General features: G+C 42.7%; 1 protein-coding gene across 2 annotated transcripts; it reads right to left on the bottom strand.

The window, feature by feature from the left end:
* Positions 1-801: 801 nt before the first annotated feature.
* Positions 802-8,885, bottom strand: LOC113418519 (uncharacterized). 2 transcript variants are annotated; one of them, XM_026677421.2, is made up of 3 exons: positions 8,321-8,885; positions 2,913-5,693; positions 802-1,946 (listed from the first exon to the last, which is right to left on the bottom strand). In XM_026677421.2, the coding sequence occupies exons 2-3, from the start codon at positions 5,663-5,665 to the stop codon at positions 1,787-1,789; spliced, it is 2,913 nt and encodes a 970-aa protein (XP_026533206.1). In that variant the 5' UTR covers positions 5,666-5,693; positions 8,321-8,885; the 3' UTR covers positions 802-1,786. The 2 variants fall into 2 exon arrangements, with proteins under 2 accessions (XP_026533206.1, XP_026533207.1); XM_026677422.2 differs by having other exon boundaries at positions 8,412-8,876.
* Positions 8,886-21,068: the final 12,183 nt, after the last annotated feature.

The raw sequence follows: 21,068 nt of genomic DNA, 5'->3' as shown, positions 1-21,068 counted from the left end.
TGTGACAATGATCTCATTGTATTATTATGAATATAAATTTACTTTTGAGGATATTTAATTTAGTAGCTGGTACAATAAAGCAGTGGCCCCCAACCTTTTTTGTGCCACGGCCCGGTACCGGCATCACAAAATGAACCGTGGCCCGGTACCGGCATCAGCATGCATGACAAGGCAAGGCAAGCCAAGCGACCGGCCAGCCAGCCGTCCCCCGCTTCTCCCCACCACCTTCAACTCCTCCTTTGTACCTTTTTTGTGCTTTCTTAATCTCCTCCGCCATCGGGACGGCTCTTCGTTTGAAGCCGCCCCCCCTCGATGAAACTAAGGCGTGAGGATTCCTTCAGGACCCAAACGCCGCTTTCCAACCGGAAAAGCTCACCCGGAAGCACTTTCTCGTCGAAACAAGATGGCGGCGCCCAGCAAACTGGCGGCCCAGTAGAAAATGATCCACGGACCGGTACCAGTCCGGGGCCCGGTGGTTGGGGACCCCTGCAATAAAGTGTATAATGGGCCAGAGAACATACGGTTGTAGCTGATTAGTTGAAGAGTGCTGGCTTGTGCATGAGGCAATCTACACTATGATTGGTTGCTCTGGGTGTAAAGGGGGAGTTCCCTTTTTTCCCACCTTTTTTCTTCTGTGTGTTCTGTATGCTGTTTTGATTTACCTCATGATGCTCCTGTGTTCCTGACCATCTTGTCTGCTGAAAATATAAATGTTAAATATATCTATTTATATAAAACTACAACTTCATGTCTATATCTCTGAGTTCATTTGGACACCTGCTGCTCAATTTGCTGACTAACTTTCGGTACCTAATGGCAGTCAGGCTACCTCTGGCCAGCACATGGAGGGCTGTGTGGCCCCCTAAAGAAATGCCACCCCACACCATTACTGATCCACTGCCAAACCGGTCATGCTGGAGGATGTTGCAGGCAGCAGAACGTTCTCCACGGTGTCTCCAGACCCTGTCACGTCTGTCATGTGCTCAGTGTGGACCTGCTTTCATCTGTGAAGAGCACAGGGCGCCAGTGGCGAATTTGCCAATCTTGGTGTCCTCTGGCAAATGCCAAACGTCCTGCACGGTGTTGGCTGTAAGCATAACCCCTATCTGTGGACGTCGGGCCCTCATACCACCCTCATGGAGTCTGTTTCTAACCATTTGAGCAGCCACATGCACATTTTTGGCCCGCTGGAGGTCATTTTGCAGGGCTCTGGCAGTACTCCACCTGTCCCTCCTTGCACAAAGGTGGAGGTAGCAGTCCTGATACTGGGTTGTTGCCCTCCTACGGCCTCCTCCATGTCTCCTGATGTACTGGCCTGTCTCCTGGTAGCGCCTCCATGCTCTGGACACTATGCTGACAGACACAGCAAACCTTCTTGCCACAGCTCACATTGATGTGCCATCCTGGATGAGCTGCACTACCTGAGCAACTTGTGTGGGTTGTAGACTCCATCTCATGCTAGCACTAGAGTGAAAGCACTGCCAGCATTCAAAAGTGACCAAACCATCAGCCAGAAAGCATAGGAACTGAGAAGTGGTCTGTGGTCGCCACCTGCAGAACCACTCCTTTATTGGGGATGTCTTGCTAACTGCCTATGCTTTCCACCTGTTGTCTATTCCATTTGCACAACAGCATGTGAAATTGATTGTCAATCAGTGTTGCTACCTAAGTGGACAGTTTGATTTCACAGAAGTGTGATTGACTTGGAGTTACATTGTGTTGTTTAAGTGTTCCCTTTATTTTTTTGAGCAGTGTATAATCATAGCCATGTTCTTCCTGGTTTTAGTTACTCAGTTACAGTGAACAGTGCGACATTTTCTTGTCTCTCAAAGCATAAGGCCCCACACAATTTGGTCCAAAATATATGTTCATCCTCGGGATCTTCAGGCCAAGTAAGGTAGCTCTCTTGTTTAATTAGTTTCCTTAGGCGATGATAAGGAGACAACCTAGAAAATAACCAAAGAATTGAAATTTTTTATTTCCCCCTATTTCAGACACAAGAACAGACATAAAGTAAAAGGAAAAGGAAACGACACTCTGGACCACCCCCAAGCTAACTGTGGAGGAGACTTCTAAACTTAGCAGGAAATCAACTGCTCTCTTCTATTGTTCTTCAGCAACTGATAGTGAGTGGGATGCCATCTTGAATAGATACTGTAGACCAGTATTTCTCAAACTGCAACTTTAAAACATTTGGACTTCAGCTCCCAGAATACCCCAGCCAGAATGCTGGCTAGGGTATTCTGGGAATTGAAGTCCACATTTCTTAAGTTGCAGCGTTTGAGAAACGCCACATAAACTTTTCTTCCACCGCCCCACCCCACCCCCCAAATAGACATATTTACCTCTCTTCTAAAATCATCTCCGAACTGGTTATTATCATCCTCAGATCAGGTGGCACCAAAAAAACCCTCTATAAATTAATGATCACCTGGGTACAGATTTTCGTTGTCATCCTCAATCACTTCCAATCACTGGGTGACTGCAAGTTCTAGCGTAGTCTCTCAAGTAAACACCTTTCTGTTGTACTTGGGCTGTTAACTCCCAGGATTCTTAGATACAAATCTGGAGAGTGCCAGGTGGAGAATCTGAGCTACCATGAGATAGGAGAAAATCTCTGCCTAGTTTCTCTGCAATATCCTCTTTTCATCTATAATCAGAACAATGAGGATTGACCAGAAACCATCCAGAATAATCCAACTCCCTGCCCAAGGCAGGAATCATATAGATCTCTTTTTTCATTATGGAAAAAGTTATCTCCTACTCATTCTTCCTTATTCCAACCTTCTGCATCCTGATTATATTCCTCATTTCACAAATCTTTTCTTCCCACTAAAATTTAAGTAGATGAAACTCCTGCTTTATCAATCTTTTTAAGACCGCCTTCATGAGGATCAACTGTTCCCACTCACCTGTAGTTCGGGATTTCTTCCTTAAAGACCACCACCAAAGGGTCATATCCATGATAGTAGATATTGGAACAGGCAAGTTGAATTTCTAAAGAACACCATTCATCCTCCAAGTAATTTCTGCTTACCAGACACAAGGTCTTACGGCTTCTGCTTATTCCATTCTGCACATTATCTATATAGTATTGTCCAGGGGCAAAATCTCTAGGCCCAAAACATAACCGGAAGCAAGGTTCATATTGTTTTTCCAGCTTTTCCAGGATATTATCAATCACCCATTTGTAGTCATGGCTACAGCAGGAAATGTAAGCATCATATTGGTAGTCCCGTCCTTTGGGGCATAGTTGTTTGTAGCCCCACCCTCTGAGGAGATATAAAGCATATCGGAAAGTCCAGCCGAACTTGGCATAGATCAAAGATGGAAGCAGGAACAAGAGGACGGTAACTGTGGTGGCAATAAATAAATACATTTCCCAGTTCTCAAAGCAGAAGGATAAGTCTTCATCAGCAAAAGGACGATTAGTCAATCCAGGACCAAAGCAATAATAGCTATCCAGCAAGGCCACTTGAACATTTGGCACAGATATTGACCAGTTTTGGAACCATGCATTCTCACAAGAGCATATCAGTGGATTTTCAGAAACATCCAAATACTTTAGAGAGGAAAGTCGACCAAATGTTTCTTGACTGAAGTTCTTCAAATCATTGTTGCTTAGGTCCAGCTCTTCCAAAGAGGTCAAACCAGAAAAGATTTCTTCGGGTAGATCCGGGATGGCACTATCTTCTAACCAGAGATTATGTAGGTTAGTTAATCCTTGAAAAAAATGTGAATGGAGTTCCCAATAGCCACGTTTCCCTGGCTGGATTTCAGAGAGGTCTAGGGATTTGAGATTGGTAAGATTGATAAATGAAAGGTGGGAAAGCACACTACTAGGATTTCCTTTCAAAGACAGAAACTTTAGATTCTCCAGCCCTTGAAAAAAATTATCTGAAGCGTGGATTGGTAATTTAGGTGTCTGAAAACTAATATCCAGTTTCACAAGGGAGTGGAGATCCTGAAAAGGGCTTGGAGTATCATATTTGTTGTAAGTAAAGAGATGGTTATAACTGAGATCTAATGTTATCAGCTGCTTCAGGGGTTTAAAGACTGACTTAGAAAACTTATATATGAAATTTTGATCCAAGGCAAGATATTTTAGAGAACCGAGGTTCCGAAAAGCAGAGCTCTGAACAGTCAAAATTCTGTTTCCTGAAAGCAAGAGAGTCTTCACATGCAGCAGGCGTGAAAAGGCATAATCCTTGATTCGTGTAATGCTGTTAAAACTCAAATCTAAAAACTCTATTTTATGAGCATGGGTGAAAGTATCGCGGGTTACAGCTGTGATCTGGCAGGAATGAAGAATAAGTGTCCGCAATGCTGCCATGCCAAAAAAAGATTGTGTTTGTAGATTAGTCAGGCGGTTCTTTGATAAGTCCAAATAGCTTAAATTCTTCAAAACAGCAAAAGCATATTCATCTAATTTATTAATGTCATTTCTACTAAGGATCAGGGTTTGCAATGGTAACCCCTTCCCCCAAGCATCAGAACCGAGTTTCAATATCTTGCACTTATCCATAGAAAGATATTTTAAGTTCTGAAATGTTTCAAGTGTTTTATTTTCCAGGTACCTAAACTGAGAGGTAGACAGAGTCAACCAGGTGAGGTTAGTGCAAGAACCCAACTGTCTCAACTGGTTATTTCTAAACTTGGAACGTTTGATGTCCAAAGAAATTAAGGATGGAAGACTTTGGAAGACAGAGCAAGCTACTGATACATTTGTGCTTAATGATGGATGCATACTGGATAAATGCAACATAGTCAGGTTAGGAAGGGATATGTTGATAAGCTCAGAGATCTTTAGAGAGTTCGAATCTAAAGACAGCTCTGTCAAAGCAGGTGTGGCTTGAAAGGGTCCAGCTTTCAGTTCTGACATGTTATTAATACTTAGGTCCAGTTGTTGCAAGCTAGGAAAGGAACAATTGGACAAGTCCAGACTGTGAATGACATTTCTATTCAAACTGAGATTCCTTAGGAAGGGGAAAGTGAGCAAGGAAGGACCAACACATGGGGCAGAGATGCTATTGTTACCCAGATCCAGAATGGTAAGTTGGGACAAGTTTTTTACACCTATAGCAATCTCTTGAAAACTAGAGAGTTTATTGGTGGAAAGAATAAGTTCCCGAAGAGCAAACTGGAACATGAATGAACTTGGATGCACTGCAGCAATTTTGTTATTATTCAAATGCAATACACAGAGACATTTCAAGTTGGCTAGCAAAGCAGGACCTATAACAGTCAGTTGGTTCCAACTCAAATCTAGAACTTCAAGGCCTTCCAGACTTTGAAAGGTGTTGGGTTCAATGTGTGATATGTTGTTATGATCCAGATAAAGTTTTAGTAAAGCAGGAAGATGGGAAAAAGTGGTAGAATTCAGCATTTCAACTAAGTTGTGGGAGGCATTGAGCCAATAAGTCACATTTGGCAGAGAAGCAATGGCAGAATTCAGGTTAATGATGGCATGGCCAGTACAAACAGCGAGGCCGGGTCTGTTAGGGGAAAGGACACAATTCTTGAAACCAAAACAATCCACATTCCATTGTATGCATGTGAAGAGGACTAGCAGTGTACAAAGTTTCAAGGGAATCTGGTTCAAAGCAGGCATAATGATAAAAGCATTTGGCATATGTGCTGGCTTTAGGTTTACTGTGGGCTTCATCAGTGATCATGAAACAACTTCATAGGTCCTGAAATAAGAACATAAAATACTTCTGTTAATTAAAAAGAAAGTGGAGAATAGACATGCTGGTGCATAAGCAGTGACCTGAATTCAGCCATTTTATATATAACATTTATTAGATACAGGAGTTTAACTCCTACTTACTTCCAGATGATTGTTATTCTAACTGAATAACAGAATAACAGAATTGGAAGGTAACCTTGAAGGTCTTTTATTCCACTGTTCCCTAACCTTTCTGGGTTGGTGCCGGGGGAGGGGGTGGAAGAGGGGATAATGGGGGGGGTAGGCGCAAATGCACACACACACAGAGCTTCATTTGTGTGAATGGTGGCACTTGCCACGAGTGGTAGTGGAGCTGCCAGCACTGGTGCTTGCCTCTCACACGTGGGGCTGCAGGCATGTATACACTCTAGCCCACCACTCACACAGCCTGGTTGCGAATAGCCATGGCCCAGTAGTAGGCCACGGCCTGCAGTTTGGGACCCCCAGTCTAATCCAACCCTCTATTCAGGTAGGAAACCCTATACCATTTCAGACAAATGATTGTCCAGTCTTCTTAAAAAACAGCTGGATCCATATTGAGTGGGACTTAAAACTAAGTCAAACTAATGCTAATAAAGTCAAAACTAAGTCAAAGCTAATGAAATCACAGTCAAAATCTCACTGATTTCAATGGCTGCATAGGTAGGTCTCAATCTGAGTGCAACAGTGTCCTGAAATGGCAGATATGTACCATTCATACAGACGTTATAGTCACCTGGGAAATAATGTAGAGTTTTGCTACATTTCAAAACATGTCACTTTCTGACCAAGTATTATTTGCTTAAGTGAATAGTTCCTGATGTTTGTTGTCTCGTGATTAGAGACTGTAAGGATTAGAGCTTTAACAGATGACATCCATGCCAACCTCTGAAGAAGATGACCTGATGGAAACTTGCATTGTAGAACTACCAGAATGCATACAGGAAGTGGAAAAGAGTTAGATAAAGATACAGCAAATATGATTCATTCTAGCCTAAGGGTCTAATATGAGATTTTAGAACAGATAGCTTCTTTAGAGTCTTAGCTCTTTCTATATTGTACAGGTAGAGCTCGACCTAACAAGTGTTCATTTAGTGACCGGTCAAATTACTACAGCGCTGAAAGAAGTGACCTATGACCATTTTTCATACATACTAAACAGTTTTTTACTTTGCTAAGAGATAATATAAATGGAATCAGAATTTAAGGATTAGAATTAATCAGTACCATTAATAATAATTGCACCCATAAATACATATGGCTTAAGAAGGAATAGGGATTATATAGATGCCCTTCCCCAAGCAGTATAGTTTCTGGGAAAGACAAATTTATGTAAGTTGCTTAATTTGAAAGAAAATAACTTTGTGGCTTTATTTCTTCTCTGGAGAAAGATAAATATGGAATAAAGACTTAAGGAATAAATAAATTATCATTAAAACTAGCTTAAATGGCAGTTTCATTCTCAGCCTCTGCTTAAGTGATGTATTTTTCTAATATCTCTAATAGTTACAGCCATCTGATCATCAATGCTATTATGGCTAGGTTGGTACAGGTAGTCCTCGACTTATGACCACAATTGAGCCCAAAATGTTTGTTGCTAGGCAAGGCAGATGTTAAGTGAATTGTGCTTCAGTTTATGACCTTTTTGCCATCACTGTTAAACAAATCACTGCAGTTATTAAATAAACCATGTGGTCATTAAGCGAATCCAGCTTCCCCCACTGACTTTGATTGTTGGAACTGGCTGGAAAGGTTACAAATGGTGATCATATGACCCTGGGACAGGTCATAAATACTGTCATAAATACATGCCAGTTTGCCAAGTGCCTGAATTTGAATCATACGACCATGGATATGTTACCATGGGTTGTAAGGGTAAAAACGATCATAACTTGTAACTTTGAACAGTCACTAAACAAATAGTAAGTCAAGGACAAATCAGTGAAAATCTATGTTTTAAATTTAAGATAATAATACCTACAAATAGTAGGTATTATTAGAATGACTATGGCAAAAGAAAGCAAAGATACCATCAATAATAATAGGCACCTTGGGTGAAATCCCAAATCATCTGAAGCATCACTAGCATTGTCAAAATCACTACCAACCAATTGCAAAAGGCAGCTTTACTTGGAACACTTTACATTCTGCAAATTTTAACACCCTCATATAGCATCTGCTTATCCTAGGTTCTTTGGAAAGATTTGATTGGTAGATAAAAATTCCAAATCCAGTCTAAACATCTGAATGACCATGCAACCAATCATAATAATAAAGAGCAACAACAACAAAAAATCCCCGCAACATCAACCAAAGCAAAAACCAGAAGCAGGAACCACAATGGTGAGAAGCACAATATGAAATATCATTTAGCTAAAAAAAAACCCAGAAAAAAATAAAGTTCTAAAAACATTTAAATGGGTTTCAAAATAACTGAATGCATAAACAGGGCTACTGCTTGGCTGAAAGGACCATACAATAACATAGACGGCCTGCAAGTCTCTTTGGGGACAGCAATCAATATATAACCAAATAACCATCCTTTTTAAGGGCATTAGCAACACTTCTCTGTTATACAAGGCATTGCTTTGGAGAACGTAGAACCTCCCTCACCTTAGCAGGGCAAATGTTGGTTGATGAGCATGAGTAGAACTCAACTACATTCAGGGCAATGTAGTTGAATGAATTCAGAAGAGTCACATACCAGAGACCGACATAAGTCCTGTAGTTGGTGTCTTCAGTCAACCCAGAATGGCCTGCAGATTAATAATTGGTTAATAATCCCATAGATTTCAGAAATCACAGGCTGGTAAGGATTCTCTGACAGCAATTGTCCCAGGATCCAAAAATCCTGTCTTTGTTGTGCCTTTCCAGTAGCGGCTGTACAAACTACAGTGCAGGGTTTAAAACAAAAAACAAAAAAACTTTGCTTTAGCCTCCCTTTTTCCTCCTCCTTACCAACTGAGCCTGTGTAACACCAAACTTCAGGTCTAAGCCAGGCTCTGCAAAATGATTGGCAATCTGGATCTGTCTGTCCTTAGACCCGGATCTTCTTTGGTCTTTTTACTGTAGTAGCAGTGAAACACTTTCCTCTCTCGTCTTCTGTATTCACTCTGTCATTCAGAGTGAAGTTCTCCTTTAGAAATAGTTTCAGCTGAGTGGCTTGGAAAGTGAAACTACAAACACGCACACACAAAAAAACCCCTTCTGTTGATCAGATGAGAAGGAAATGGCACATACTTTTTTTCTTATTGTTGGGAATAACCCTGAGTTGTTTTCTTTTTTCTCCTCCTTTAGTTCCTCCCAGATAATCTGAGTTACTGATTATTTGGTGATTAAAGCAAAGCTGCACATCTCACTAGAATAGCCAATAAAAAGGTTGAAGCCCTGCAAGAGAGTAAGGTGCTTATATTCAAGTGGGGAAAGGCCAATCTGTAAGCCTGGAATTTCAGATAGAAGAGAGAGAGATAGACAGGCAGACAGAGACAGGCAGAGATTGAGGCATAGAGATAAGGAGGTTTTCAACAGAACAAAGGTTGGCACTAAGAAGAAAAAAGAATAAGAAATAAATGAACAAGACAGGAAAAGATATTAAAAAGAAAGAAAAAATGTATAAAGAAGTGGCTTTTGGTCTTTCTAAGAGCAGTTATAAATGCATTTGTACTTTCTCTCTGAAATTGCATGATAATTTCCTCCTTTCCATAATCTACCCTAATAATCAAATCCATAAATCACTTGGGTTTTCCCCCCTTTGTTTAGCAAAAAGTCCAGAAGGAGTTTCCAGTCATTAATAAATTCAGAAATCAAATTTTCTCTAATTTTGCCCTCTCTCTTAGTGCTGTTATTCTCACTGACCATTTCTCTATTGTGAATATTTCAAAACCTTCCTCTTTTTGTGCATACAGTGATCTCACGGCAGAGATCATTTATAAAAAATAATCTTCCATGTCTCTTTTCTAAACTGTCTGTCCATTAATCCCAACAAGAAGAGTTCTGGTTTTATTAAAATTCTTTGTATTGTTATATGTATTTGAACCCCAAATTTCCTGGCTTTTTTTTTTTTATAAATCCTGTTAAGCATGGGGTTTCTCTCAACGTTGCCACTCAAACTCTCAAGAATATACTACATTTTTTTTTCTTTTCATGTCAAATGCTCCAATTTTTCCAACGTATGTGGCTCTTTAAGTTTTTTACAGTGTGCGCTTTAAAAAAAAAAAACCAACTGAAGCCAGGGATAATCTTATTTTTTTTTTTGAGTTCTCCATCTCCAATGGTACTTTGTTCCTATTTTTGATCTTTTAAGATTTTTTTCTCACTGTAAGCCATTCAATTTGCTGCTATTCTGTTGGGTTAAATGTGATCTTGCTAGAGTTTCTAAAAGTGAATATTCTGAGCAGATTAATGCATTAATTTTGTGTTTTTATAAATAAACTAAAAAATAGAATGGCATGGTTTATATGCAAACTATCAGACTGATCATAATGTAAGTAGCTATAAGAGAGATGAGCAGCTGTACAAATGTGATAAATGAATAAACTTTATTACATTAACGTTATGTTTGTTCGGCATCAGAGCCTACCACTTTATTTTTTTATACTGTTGGAAGATAAGAGACCAAATGATACACATACACTCAGCAAGATCATCTCTGATTCATTGACAAACTTCAAATAAAAGATACTTCTTTTAACCTCTTTCTGCTTGCCTTTGACATTCGGGCTGCAACTGATTAAATGCATCTCTCTAGGAATCAGCCAACCTCAGCAAACAAACAAACATAAAAGAGAATTCCTCTCAAGATAAGGGATCTCAAGACTGAACACTGAATTTTAAGATCCCTCTTAAAGTTCCACATCAAAGAAGAGTTTATACATCTAAGGTCACACACATCCAGGACGAGGAATGGATCTTCTTCTCCTGGACTTCACATGTCCTCAAGGGTGGTGTACACATTTAAGGTACTGCACATCAAAGTTCAATACTCCATGATCAAAGCTCTTTGTTCCTATACAGGTGAAACTCGAAAAATTAGAATATCATGCAAAAGTTCATTTATTTCAGTAATGCATCTTAAAAGGTGAAACTAATAATATATGAGATAGACTCATTACATGCAAAGCAAGATAGTTCAAGCCATGATTTGTCATAATTGTGATGATTATGGATTACAGCTCATGAAAACCCCAAATCCACAATCCCAGAAAATTAGAATATTATATGCAATCAATAAAATAAGGATTGTACATAGAACAATATTGGACCTCTGAAAAGTATAAGCATGCATATGTACTCAATACTTGGTATGGGCCCCTTTTGTAGCAATTACTGCATCGATGCAGTGTGGCATGGAAGCTATCAGCCTGTGGCACTGCTGAGGTGTTATGGAAGACCAGGATGCTTCAATAGCGGCCTTCAGCTCTTCTGCATTGTTTGGTCTCATGTCTCTCATCTTTCTCTTAGCAATGCCCCATAGATTCTCTATGGGGTTCAGGTCAGGTGAGTTTGCTGGCCAATCAAGCACAGTAATCCCACGGTCATTGAACCAGGTTTTGGTGCTTTTAGCAGTGTGGGTAGGTGCCAAGTCCTGCTGGAAAATGAAGTCAGCATCCCCATAAAGCTCATCTGTGGAAGGAAGCATGAAGTGCTCCAAAATCTCCTGGTAGATGGCTGCATTGACCCTGGATTTAATGAAGCACAGTGGACCAACACCAGCAGATGACATGGCTCCCCAAATCAACACAGACTGTGGAAACTTCACACTGGACTTCAAGGATCTTGCAATGTGTGCCTCTCCATTCTTCCTCCAGACTCTGCGTCCTTGGTTTCCAAATGAGATGCAAAAAGTTGCTCGCATCAGAAAAGAGGACTTTGGACCACTGAGCAACAGACCAGTTCTGTTTTTCTTTAGCCCAGGCAAGATGCTTCTGATATTTGTTGTTCAGGAGTGGCTAGATAAGAGGAATACGACATTTGTAGCCCATGTCCAGGCTCCGTCTGTGTGTGGTGGCTCTTGATGCACTGACTCCAGCCTCAGCCCACTCCTTGTGAAAGTCCCCAACACTTTTGAATGGCCTTTTCCTGACAATCCTCTCCAGGCTGCGGTCATCCCTGCTGCTTGTGCACCTTTTTCTTCCACACTTTTTCCTTCCACATAACTTTCTATTAATGTGCTTTGATACAGCACTTTGGGAACATCCAACTTCTTCTGCAATTACCTTTTGAGGCTTTCCCTCCTTATGGAGGGTGTCAGTGATGGTTTTCTGCACAACTGTCAGGTCAGCAGTCTTTCCCATGATTGTGATTCCTGACTGAAGCAGACTGAGAGACCATTTAAAGGCTCAGGAACCCTTTGCAGGTGTTATGGCTTAATTAGCTGATTAGAGTGGGACACTTTGAGCCTGCAATACTGAACCTTTTCTAAGATTGTGGATTTGGGATGCCCTCTGGAAGCCAGAAACAGGCCCATTTCGCAGCTTCCTGTTTTTCTGGGAGGACCGTTTTTCGCCTTCCCAAGGGTCCGGAGGCCTCCCCCAGGCCTCTGGGAGGGCGAAAACAGCTTCCCCCGGGCTCTGGAGGCCCTCCGGAAGCTAGAAAAAGGCCCATTTCTGGATGTCCGGAAGGCCCGTTTTCCCCCCTCCCACAGCCTCTGCATGGATCCTGCACTTAGCTCCATAGAAAATGGGCCACGTGGAGACTCCTGGAAGGGGTGGGCAGGGTGGGCTGGGCCAGCCTGTCAGTCGAAATACTGGTTCGGTGAACTAGATGTAACTTTAACATCCGGTTCGTCCGAACTGATCTGAACCAGTAGAATCCCACCCTTGTTAAGTTGGTAACAGAGTTTTAAGTGAATCTGGCTTCCCCATTGAGCTTGCTGGTCAGAAAGTCACAAAAGGGGGAGTTCCGGTTTGTCAGGCTTCGGCGGCGGCAGGAATTCGCAATTGTGCGCGATTCCTGCTGCGCTCGCCGCTGAAGTGCCTCCGATCCAGTTGGATTTGGAGGCTATGGTTATCCCATAGAGATAACTGAAGATAGGGGAGATCCGGGCAGGGGTCTGGGGGCATCACAACCCCCTTCCTCAGCTGGCTTAACTCCCTTTTCCTAAGGCGGTGGAGCGGCGGTCAGCAATGGCCACCACAAAGAACCTTTCAGCTGGACAAGTTTGTGCAGGAGGAAGTTGAGAAAGTGAAAGTTTTTGGCCGAACCAGGACAACAAGTAACATCTGAATACCCTGGATATTTAGCTCTCTAAATGATACATTGTTTCCCAAGAAGATCGTGAAAAGCTGCGGATGAAAGTGGAAAGGGAAAGTTTTTTTTCTTCCACTCTCCTTCCCTATGGAGATAGCAGATGGAAATCAGAAATACCCACTTTGGCAACAGAAGGTAACTAATTTTGAAAATTAAAGCCAAGGGGACATTAAAGATTTCTGAACATTGATATTTAAAAATCAAAAATCTTTTTGCTATAAGTGGGAAGGGAGAGGTAAATGATTTATACTAAGATTTTGCTGGAGGAGACTTCTTGGAGTTTATAAGATCAGAAACTAAACTGCAATAAAACTTCTAAAAAATCATTTTGGAATTGTGTAATTGAACTCTACCCCAGGAAGAGAAAGTATTAAAAGAAGAAAGTGCTAAATGAAACAGTTTGTGTTGATTTTGATTGCTGGATGACTTTGGGACTTTTGCAAACTATCTTTTGAAAGACTAAAAACATCTGGATTGTTTAAAAAAAATCTTACAATGGCATTATCTGTGGAAGAATTGAAAATGGAATTTAAAAAGCTAAAAGAAGAGGAACAAGAAGGCAAGGGCTCTTCTGGATCTGTTTTTCACTTCTTAGAAATGGCGATTTCTACTTATCAGGAAATACAGCAACAAGAAAGCTGGGATGAAGAAGAAAAAGCCATTTTTAATGGACAAATAACTTTAGTTGAGGAAGAAAAGGGAAAAAGGGGAAAGAAAATGGAGAATTCAAGATTTAAAAAAACAATCAAGAAAGGGAAAAATAACGTGAAAATTCGATATAATGTCAGAAAGCAACAGAAAAGAGGAATACAACAGAGAGGGGAGACTAAGAGGGTGGAGATTGAGAGATGGGGGGGGGGTAAAAAGGCTAGATTCGACAATAAACGAGGGGAAAAAGGGAAGAGAAGTTATAAAGGCTTAAAACAAGACGTTAAAAACAGGGTTTTTTTTAGAGACAAAGGGTAAAATACAATTTAAAAAGAGATTCTGCAAAAGTACATAAGATTATATTGTATTTGTATTTGAAATAGAGTTAGAAAATTGGAATATTTTATGTGTTAATAGAATATTGTAGGGAATGTGTAAAATGTCTAAGATTTAATAAAGAGTTTAATTAATTAATTTGTTATGGAACATTGTTTTTACTATACTATAAGCTTACTATGTTTTTTATTTTAAAATGTTACGTAGAATGTACTAAGCAGAATCAGAATGGAAATTATGTATTATTTTAAGTGTTAAATTTGGGGGAAAGATAGAAAGGCATCATACTTCAACCAGTGATTACAGGAAAAAATTTGTATTAAAGAGAAAAGATAAATAGATAATTGAAAAAGAACGGACAAAAGATACAAGTATAATGATTTAAATTGAGATGAAGTAAATAAAATAGAATTAAGAGAGTGAAAAGAGGGGAGAAGACATGTAGAAAATATAGAATGTTAAATAAGATATGAAATAGTATATAAGGTGAGCATGAATTTGATTTATGTCTGTACAAAAAGATGTAACCCGGGGATAAGCCGCTTTCTAAAAAGAAGTTTTATGTTTTCATGTTACGTGTTTTGTTTGTTTTTGTTTGTTTATTGAGAATTAAGAATGTTGGATGAGAACATATGAAATTGTAAATAAGACAGAAGAAAGTATAAGTTTAATGAATAAAATTGAACAGAAGTAAAGGGAAAAATAGTGAGAACTTGGAAAAAGAGTAATAAAATATGATGTTGAATACACAAGATGCATATCAAATTGTGTTTGTATGAATGTGATAATTTGGAACTATGCTCTATTTAAACAAGATGTTTTATTTGTTTTGTTAAAATTTAATAAGCAGTTTTTAGAAAAGATGTTTTATGTTCTTACATTTTATGCTTTGTTTGTTTGTGTATTGTCTTTGAAAATTAATAAAATTTCTTTTAAAAAAAGAGAAAGTCACAAAAGGGGATCATATGACCCCAGGACACTGCAACCATGATAAATATGAGTCAATTGTCGAGCATCTGAAATTTGATCACATGACCATGGGGATGTTACAAAAGTTGTAAGTGTGGAAAATGGTCATAAGTCATTTTTTCAGTGCCACTGTAACTTTGAACAATCACTAAATGAACTGTGGTAAGTCAAGAATTACCTGTACTACCATCCTTAGCTTCCTAATCTTGTAGTCTACCTTCCAAAACTGAATTATGTATTCATTTTTGCTGTCAAATAAATTTAACCTTATTTAAATTTAAAATAAATAAAACTTCAAGCAAGCATCCTCTGCTCATTTGCCTGGCCATGGAATAGACTGGATTTCGCCCCCCCCCTAATAATACTTTTATTTCTAGCATTGATAGGTATGCTTTGTGGAGAATTGATGGCAATCTGTTGGTTTTTTAGAATGTGCTTGGTGCATGTGTAGGAGAGATAAAAGAAAAAATGGTGTGCATAAAAATGGAGTCCAGGTCAGGGGTCTCCAACCTTGGCAACTTAAGATTTGTGGATTTCAACTCCCAGAATTCTGGGAGAGGAATTCAACAGCTGGCTGAGGAATTCTGGGAGTTGAAGTCCACAAATCTTAAAGTTGCCAAGGTTGGAGACCCCTGGTCTTGTTGCAGAAAAGGTAGTCCTTAACATACAAGCATCTGTTTAGTAACCACTTTAAGTTCGAACAGCACTGAGAAAAGTGCCCTATTGAGGGCCGCTGCCCTAACAACCATTGCAAGTATGATAGCTACCTCCCAGTTAACCAGAGATCTCAGAAGTGGTTTGGTTTTGCAAGACCATTGGATTTTTGCTCATACAAAGTCTTGCAAAATCATGACAAATTCCCTCGGTTCCTCAATTGAGAGGAAGTGTGTGCAATGGTGTCCAGATTGATTTTCCACTGGGGAAAAGCCACAGTTTGAAAATCGGCCTCAGTGTGCTAAACAAGACAATTTCTCAGTTTGAAGGAGGAATACGATCAATCTTGTTTGGCCTTTAAATTAGTACTGGAGGCAGGGAAGGGAACTGTGGGAAAGCAACAGGTAGCGCATAGAACTGGAAAGTTATTCCCTTCAGCAGATTTGATGAAACTGGTGTGTTCCATTCACACAACATGCTTAACTTGACTGAAAAGCAGTGATGGGATTAAAAAAATTTCACTACCGGTTCTGTGTTTGTGGCTTGGGGGTGTGTGGCTTGGGGGACATGGCAGGGGAAGGTTACTGCAAAATTCCCCTTCCCTCCCCACCCCACTAACTTGCTTTCCAGCTCTGTTCTCCTGTGCAGGGCAACCAAAGAAGACCCAACAACTGGGACTCATTGTGTTATATATGACCAAATATGGCCAAAGAGTGGAGTCAGCTAATAGACTTCATTCAATGGCCCAGCCGCTGGTGGGAAAAACAAAGTCCCGTCAGTGGCTGAAGCTTTGGACAGCACCGGCTATAAAAGCTGCCGCCTTTTTCGAACTGGCTTCAAATAAAGTCTGCTTCCCAGTCCTGCTGTGTCCTGCCTCTCCTTTCCCGTGCGGACCCATCTAACACTGGCGATGAAGGTGGGATCCTGAACTGAGGAGAGAACAAGGGGCACCTCGTGGGTTTCAGATGCCGCGCCACCAAGAACAATCACGACCGCCAGATGATATGGCGCAACGCACAACCAGCCTGCCCTACCGCCCGATGGCCATCCCTTATGATCCCGCAAAGGAAAAATGGTCATCCTACACAGGCCATTTCAACCTGCATCTGGAGGTCAATGGACTCCAAGCAGCCCCCAATGCACATAAAAGGGCACTCTTTCTAACATACTACGATATTGAAATCTATGAAATAGCCAATGCCCTGGTCACGGACAACCTATAGACTGTGTCCTGGGATGAACTCCAGCGTGCCCTCTGGAGTCACTACAGCCTGTCTCCGTCCTTTCTGGTCAGCCGCTATGACTTTTACACGTGGAGCCAGAGAGAGGGAGAGATGATCAACTCATTCGTGGCAGATCTACGGAGAATCGCAAAGAACTGCAGATTCCCAGACACCGAGGGGATGATCTACTCCTGGATCATCCTAGGAACTAAGGATCCCATGCTGCAAAAGAAACTCCTGGCCCATGAGGACGTCTCCTTCCAAGAAACCGTCGACGAGGCCAGAGCTGCCGAATCATCCGACAACTCAGCGGCACGGATCCGAGGGACCAGGAAAGTCCACGCAACTGGGACCAATCACCTGCCGCGGCCCAGCAAGTTTGCTTTCGAGACTGGCGATGAATGGAGATGTGCATAAGCTGAGGTCCAGTAAGCCAAGCAGGAAACCGGGAACCCGAGAGTGCGGCAACTGCGGTGGAAACCACAACTGATCAGTGTGCCATTTCAGAGACATCGTATGCTGGAGATGCGAGCGTAGAGGCCAGATCGTGGAAGTATGTTGAGCAAGCAAGGCCGACAAGCCACGTCGCCCACGAAACAACATGGCCTCCAAGGGGGGGGGGGGAAGAACCCTGGTGGGAGATTCAAAACGAGGGAAGACACCAGGAAAGAGGAAGCCCATTTCACGTTCGTGGGCTATGCACAGACCAGAGTGAGACACACCGATGCCTTCAAAGCAAACAAAATAATGGCCACGGTCGGAATCAAGGGCAAGCTTTGCTGTATGGAAGTGGACTCAGGGTCCTACATATCAATGATATTGTGGGACACCCTTAAAAAACTCCTACCCAAGCAACAGTGCGACCAGTTGGAATCACAAGCCATTATTTTGAGAGACTACCAGGGCCGCCGCATACTGGGCCTGGGAAAAAAGACTGCACGCATGGAGTGTGGCACCTTCAGCAGAAACCTACCACTCATGATAGTAGACCGGAGCCTACCCAGTCTGCTCGGCAGAGAATGGTTTCCACCACTCCAAATAAGCTTCACCGGCATCCATGCGACAGCAACCTCCCCCCCAGCCCGATGGGAGACATCGCAGAGTTGGAATGGAAGTTCAGCGACATTTTCGATGACAAACTGGGCAAGTATATATATATCATATATCATTTAATTGAGACCCCAATATTGCCCTGGTCCGTCTCAAGCCACGGCGAGTCCCGTTCGCCCTCCAACCAAAAGTCAAGGAACAACTGGACAAATTAATAGCCCAAGGGGTCCTAGAACCGGTGGACCATGCTAAATGGGAAACCCCAATTGTGATCCCAGTTAAGCCAGACGGGTCGATAAGAATCTGTGCTGACTATAAAACGACCCTGAATAAAGCTCTTCAGCAAAGCACCTACCCAGTGCCTGTAGTCCAGCACCTTCTACACTCCCTGGGCCAGAGGACTAAATTCACTAAATTGGACTTGGCCCAGGGCTATCAGCAACTGCCCGTCGACGAGGCTACTGCTGAGGCACAAACCATCGTCATGCATAGGGGGGCATTCAAGTGCAAGAGACTCCAATTCGGTGTAAGCATAGCCCCAGGCCTGTTCCAAAGTATCATGGAACAGTTGCTGCACAACATCAATGGAGTCATACCCTACTTCAACGATGTAATCGTCTCAGCCACCAGCAGGGACCAATTGATGGAGCGGCTAAGGGCAGTCCTGAGAAGATTCCAGGAGGCAGGATTGAAATTAAAGAGGAACAAATGCCACATAGCAATTCTGCAAGTAGAATTTTTGGGGTTTCTAATTGACGCCGCAGGCATCAGACCCACAAACGGGAAGCTTAAAGCCATATGGGAAGCCCCCATGCCACAAAACAAAGTGGAACTGCAAGCGTTCCTAGGGTTGCTGAACTTTTACAATGTGTTTCTGCCATAGAAAGTGACTATCGCAGAACTGCTCCACAGGCTGCTTGATAAGACGGCGAGCTGGACTTGGGAACAGTGCGAGGCTGACACATTCAAAAAACTAAAAAGCATCTTAATATCGGACAGCGTTCTCATCCAATACAGCGAGATGCTGCCACTAACACTAACATGTGATGCCTCCCCCTATGGCATCAAAGCGGTCCTCAGCCACAAACTACCCAATGGGACTGAAGCCCCCATCGCATATTTCTCAAAAACACTATCAAAAACACAAAGAAATTACAGCCAGATCGACAAGGAAGCGCTTGCCATGGTCGCAGGGGTAAAGCACTTCCACGAGTACCTGTACGGCAGGCAGTTCGACCTCATCACTGACCATAAACCCTTACTGGGCATCCTCACCGCAGACAAACCCACACCGAACATCCTGTCACCCAGGATGTTGAGATGGACAGTATTCTTGGCAGCCTACAGCTACACCTTAACCCACCAGCCAGAAATAAACATCATCCATGCCGACGCTCTCAGCCGTTGCCCCCTCCCAGACAAGCTGAAGACCCAGTGCCATCCACAACAGTTCTGCTAATAGAGAACATACAATGTGGGATGATGACGTCCTCAGAGATCGCGAAGCTCACCGCTTGTAACAAAACCATGGCGCAGATTTCAAACTGGGTGTGGAGGGGATGGCCGGAGGCAACATAGGGGGAGGAATACAAGCCATACCAAAATAGGCAAGCCGAGCTGTCAGTACTAAAGGGCTGTTTACTGTGGGGGGACCAGGTAGTTATCCCCGCCATTAAGAAATAAAATATTAGAAACACTTCACAAGAGCCACCCCGGAATGGTCCGGATGAAAGCCCTAGCCAGAAGCTATGTACGGTGGCCGGGGATGGACAAGGTGATAGAAACCTGGGTCACCACTTGCACTCCCTGCCAAGAATCTAGGCCAGCACCCCTGGCCATGAGACCCAGGAAATGGGAGACACCTACAACACCATGTGCCAGAATACATGTCGACTACCAAGGACAGACATTCCTTATAATTGTTGACGTGTACTCCAAGTGGCTGGAAGTAATTTTAATGCAATCCACCACATCGGAGGCAACAATAAAGGTACTCAAGCGCCTATTCACCACCCATGGACTACCAGACGTCCTCGTCTCAGACAACGGGCACAGTTCACCTTGAAACCGTTCGAGGCTTTCCTAGCCGGACTAGGGGTCAGACATGCTCTGTCAGCGCCTGCTCACCTGGCCATGAATGGCCAAGCAGAAATAATGGTTCAATCCACTAAGAAAATGCTCCAGCAAATGAGCCAAGGGGACTGGCAGGAGAGGATCGACAGAATGCTCCTCGCCCAGCACATTACACCCCACACGATAACACATCACAACCCAGCAGAACTGTTAATGGGTCAGAGGCTGCAGACTATACTAGACAGGGTCCATCCCAACTACAGCACAGAAACACCCCCAGACTCCATGGGGAAATGCAGACAATTCACCATAGGGGACCTGGTCTATGCACACAGTTACACTGGGGGACCAACGTGGGTGCCAATTAGGGTAATCGAAAGCACAGGGCCCCGGTCCTACAAAGTAGAGACCGAGGAAGGGAAGCTATGGGAGTGACACATCGATCAGCTACGGGGCGAGTCCCAAATGCGGACAACCAGCCAAACACCCGACACGCAATAACTGAACAACACAGATCACGAACACCAACCCCGCAGACACAAACCACCAAACAACAACAGCGGAGACACTTATCTTGCGAAGAGGGAGTCCCGCGGTATCCTTCTGAGGCCTCAGGCTTGACAGTCCCTGCCGCGCCAGCAGCAAGTTTCGAGACGGTTCCACTGGTGGGGACTGGAGCAGCGGTGGACCTGTCCACTCGGGCCACTGCCCCAGGAGCAAGTGAGGTGCACAGGTCCAGTCACACCCATCAAAGCCCCGCCTACGTATGTTATGTACAGTAGGTGAGCGCCAATTGAAGGAACACTAACTAGGAGGGGAGAGGTGTTATATATGACCAAATATGGCCAAAGAGTGGAGTCAGCTAATAGACTTCGTTCATTGGCCCAGCCGCTGGTGGGAAAAACGAAGTCCCATCAGTGGCTGAAGCTTTGGACAGCACCAGCTATAAAAGCTGGCGCCTGCTGCGGTTGAGCGACTTTTTAGAACTGGCTTCAAATAAAGTCTGCCTCCCAGTCCTGCTATGTCCTGCCTCTCCTTTCCCACGCAGACCCATCTAACACAATGGGAGGCAGAGAAGAGATGGGGGCGGGGCCAACTAGAGGTGGTATTTGCCGGTGTTCTGAACTATTCAAAATTTCCGCTACCAGTTCTCCAGAACT

This window comes from Notechis scutatus, chromosome Z (genome assembly GCF_049901735.1).
Source record: "Notechis scutatus isolate UNSWTSFEM ecotype Mainland chromosome Z, rNotScu1.2, whole genome shotgun sequence".
NCBI lineage: Eukaryota > Metazoa > Chordata > Lepidosauria > Squamata > Elapidae > Notechis > Notechis scutatus.
The sequence above is the reverse complement of the archived record's forward strand: the minus strand, read 5'-3'. Positions and strand labels throughout refer to the sequence as shown.

Coding starts and splice junctions, on each gene's coding strand:
- LOC113418519 (XM_026677421.2), bottom strand. CDS start 5,665: ATGAAGCCCACAGTAAACCTAAAGCCAGCACATATGCCAAATGCTTTT. Junction 1,947..2,912: donor GAAGAAATCCCGAACTACAG/GTGAGTGGGAAC, acceptor GTTATTTTCTAG/GTTGTCTCCTTATCATCGCC.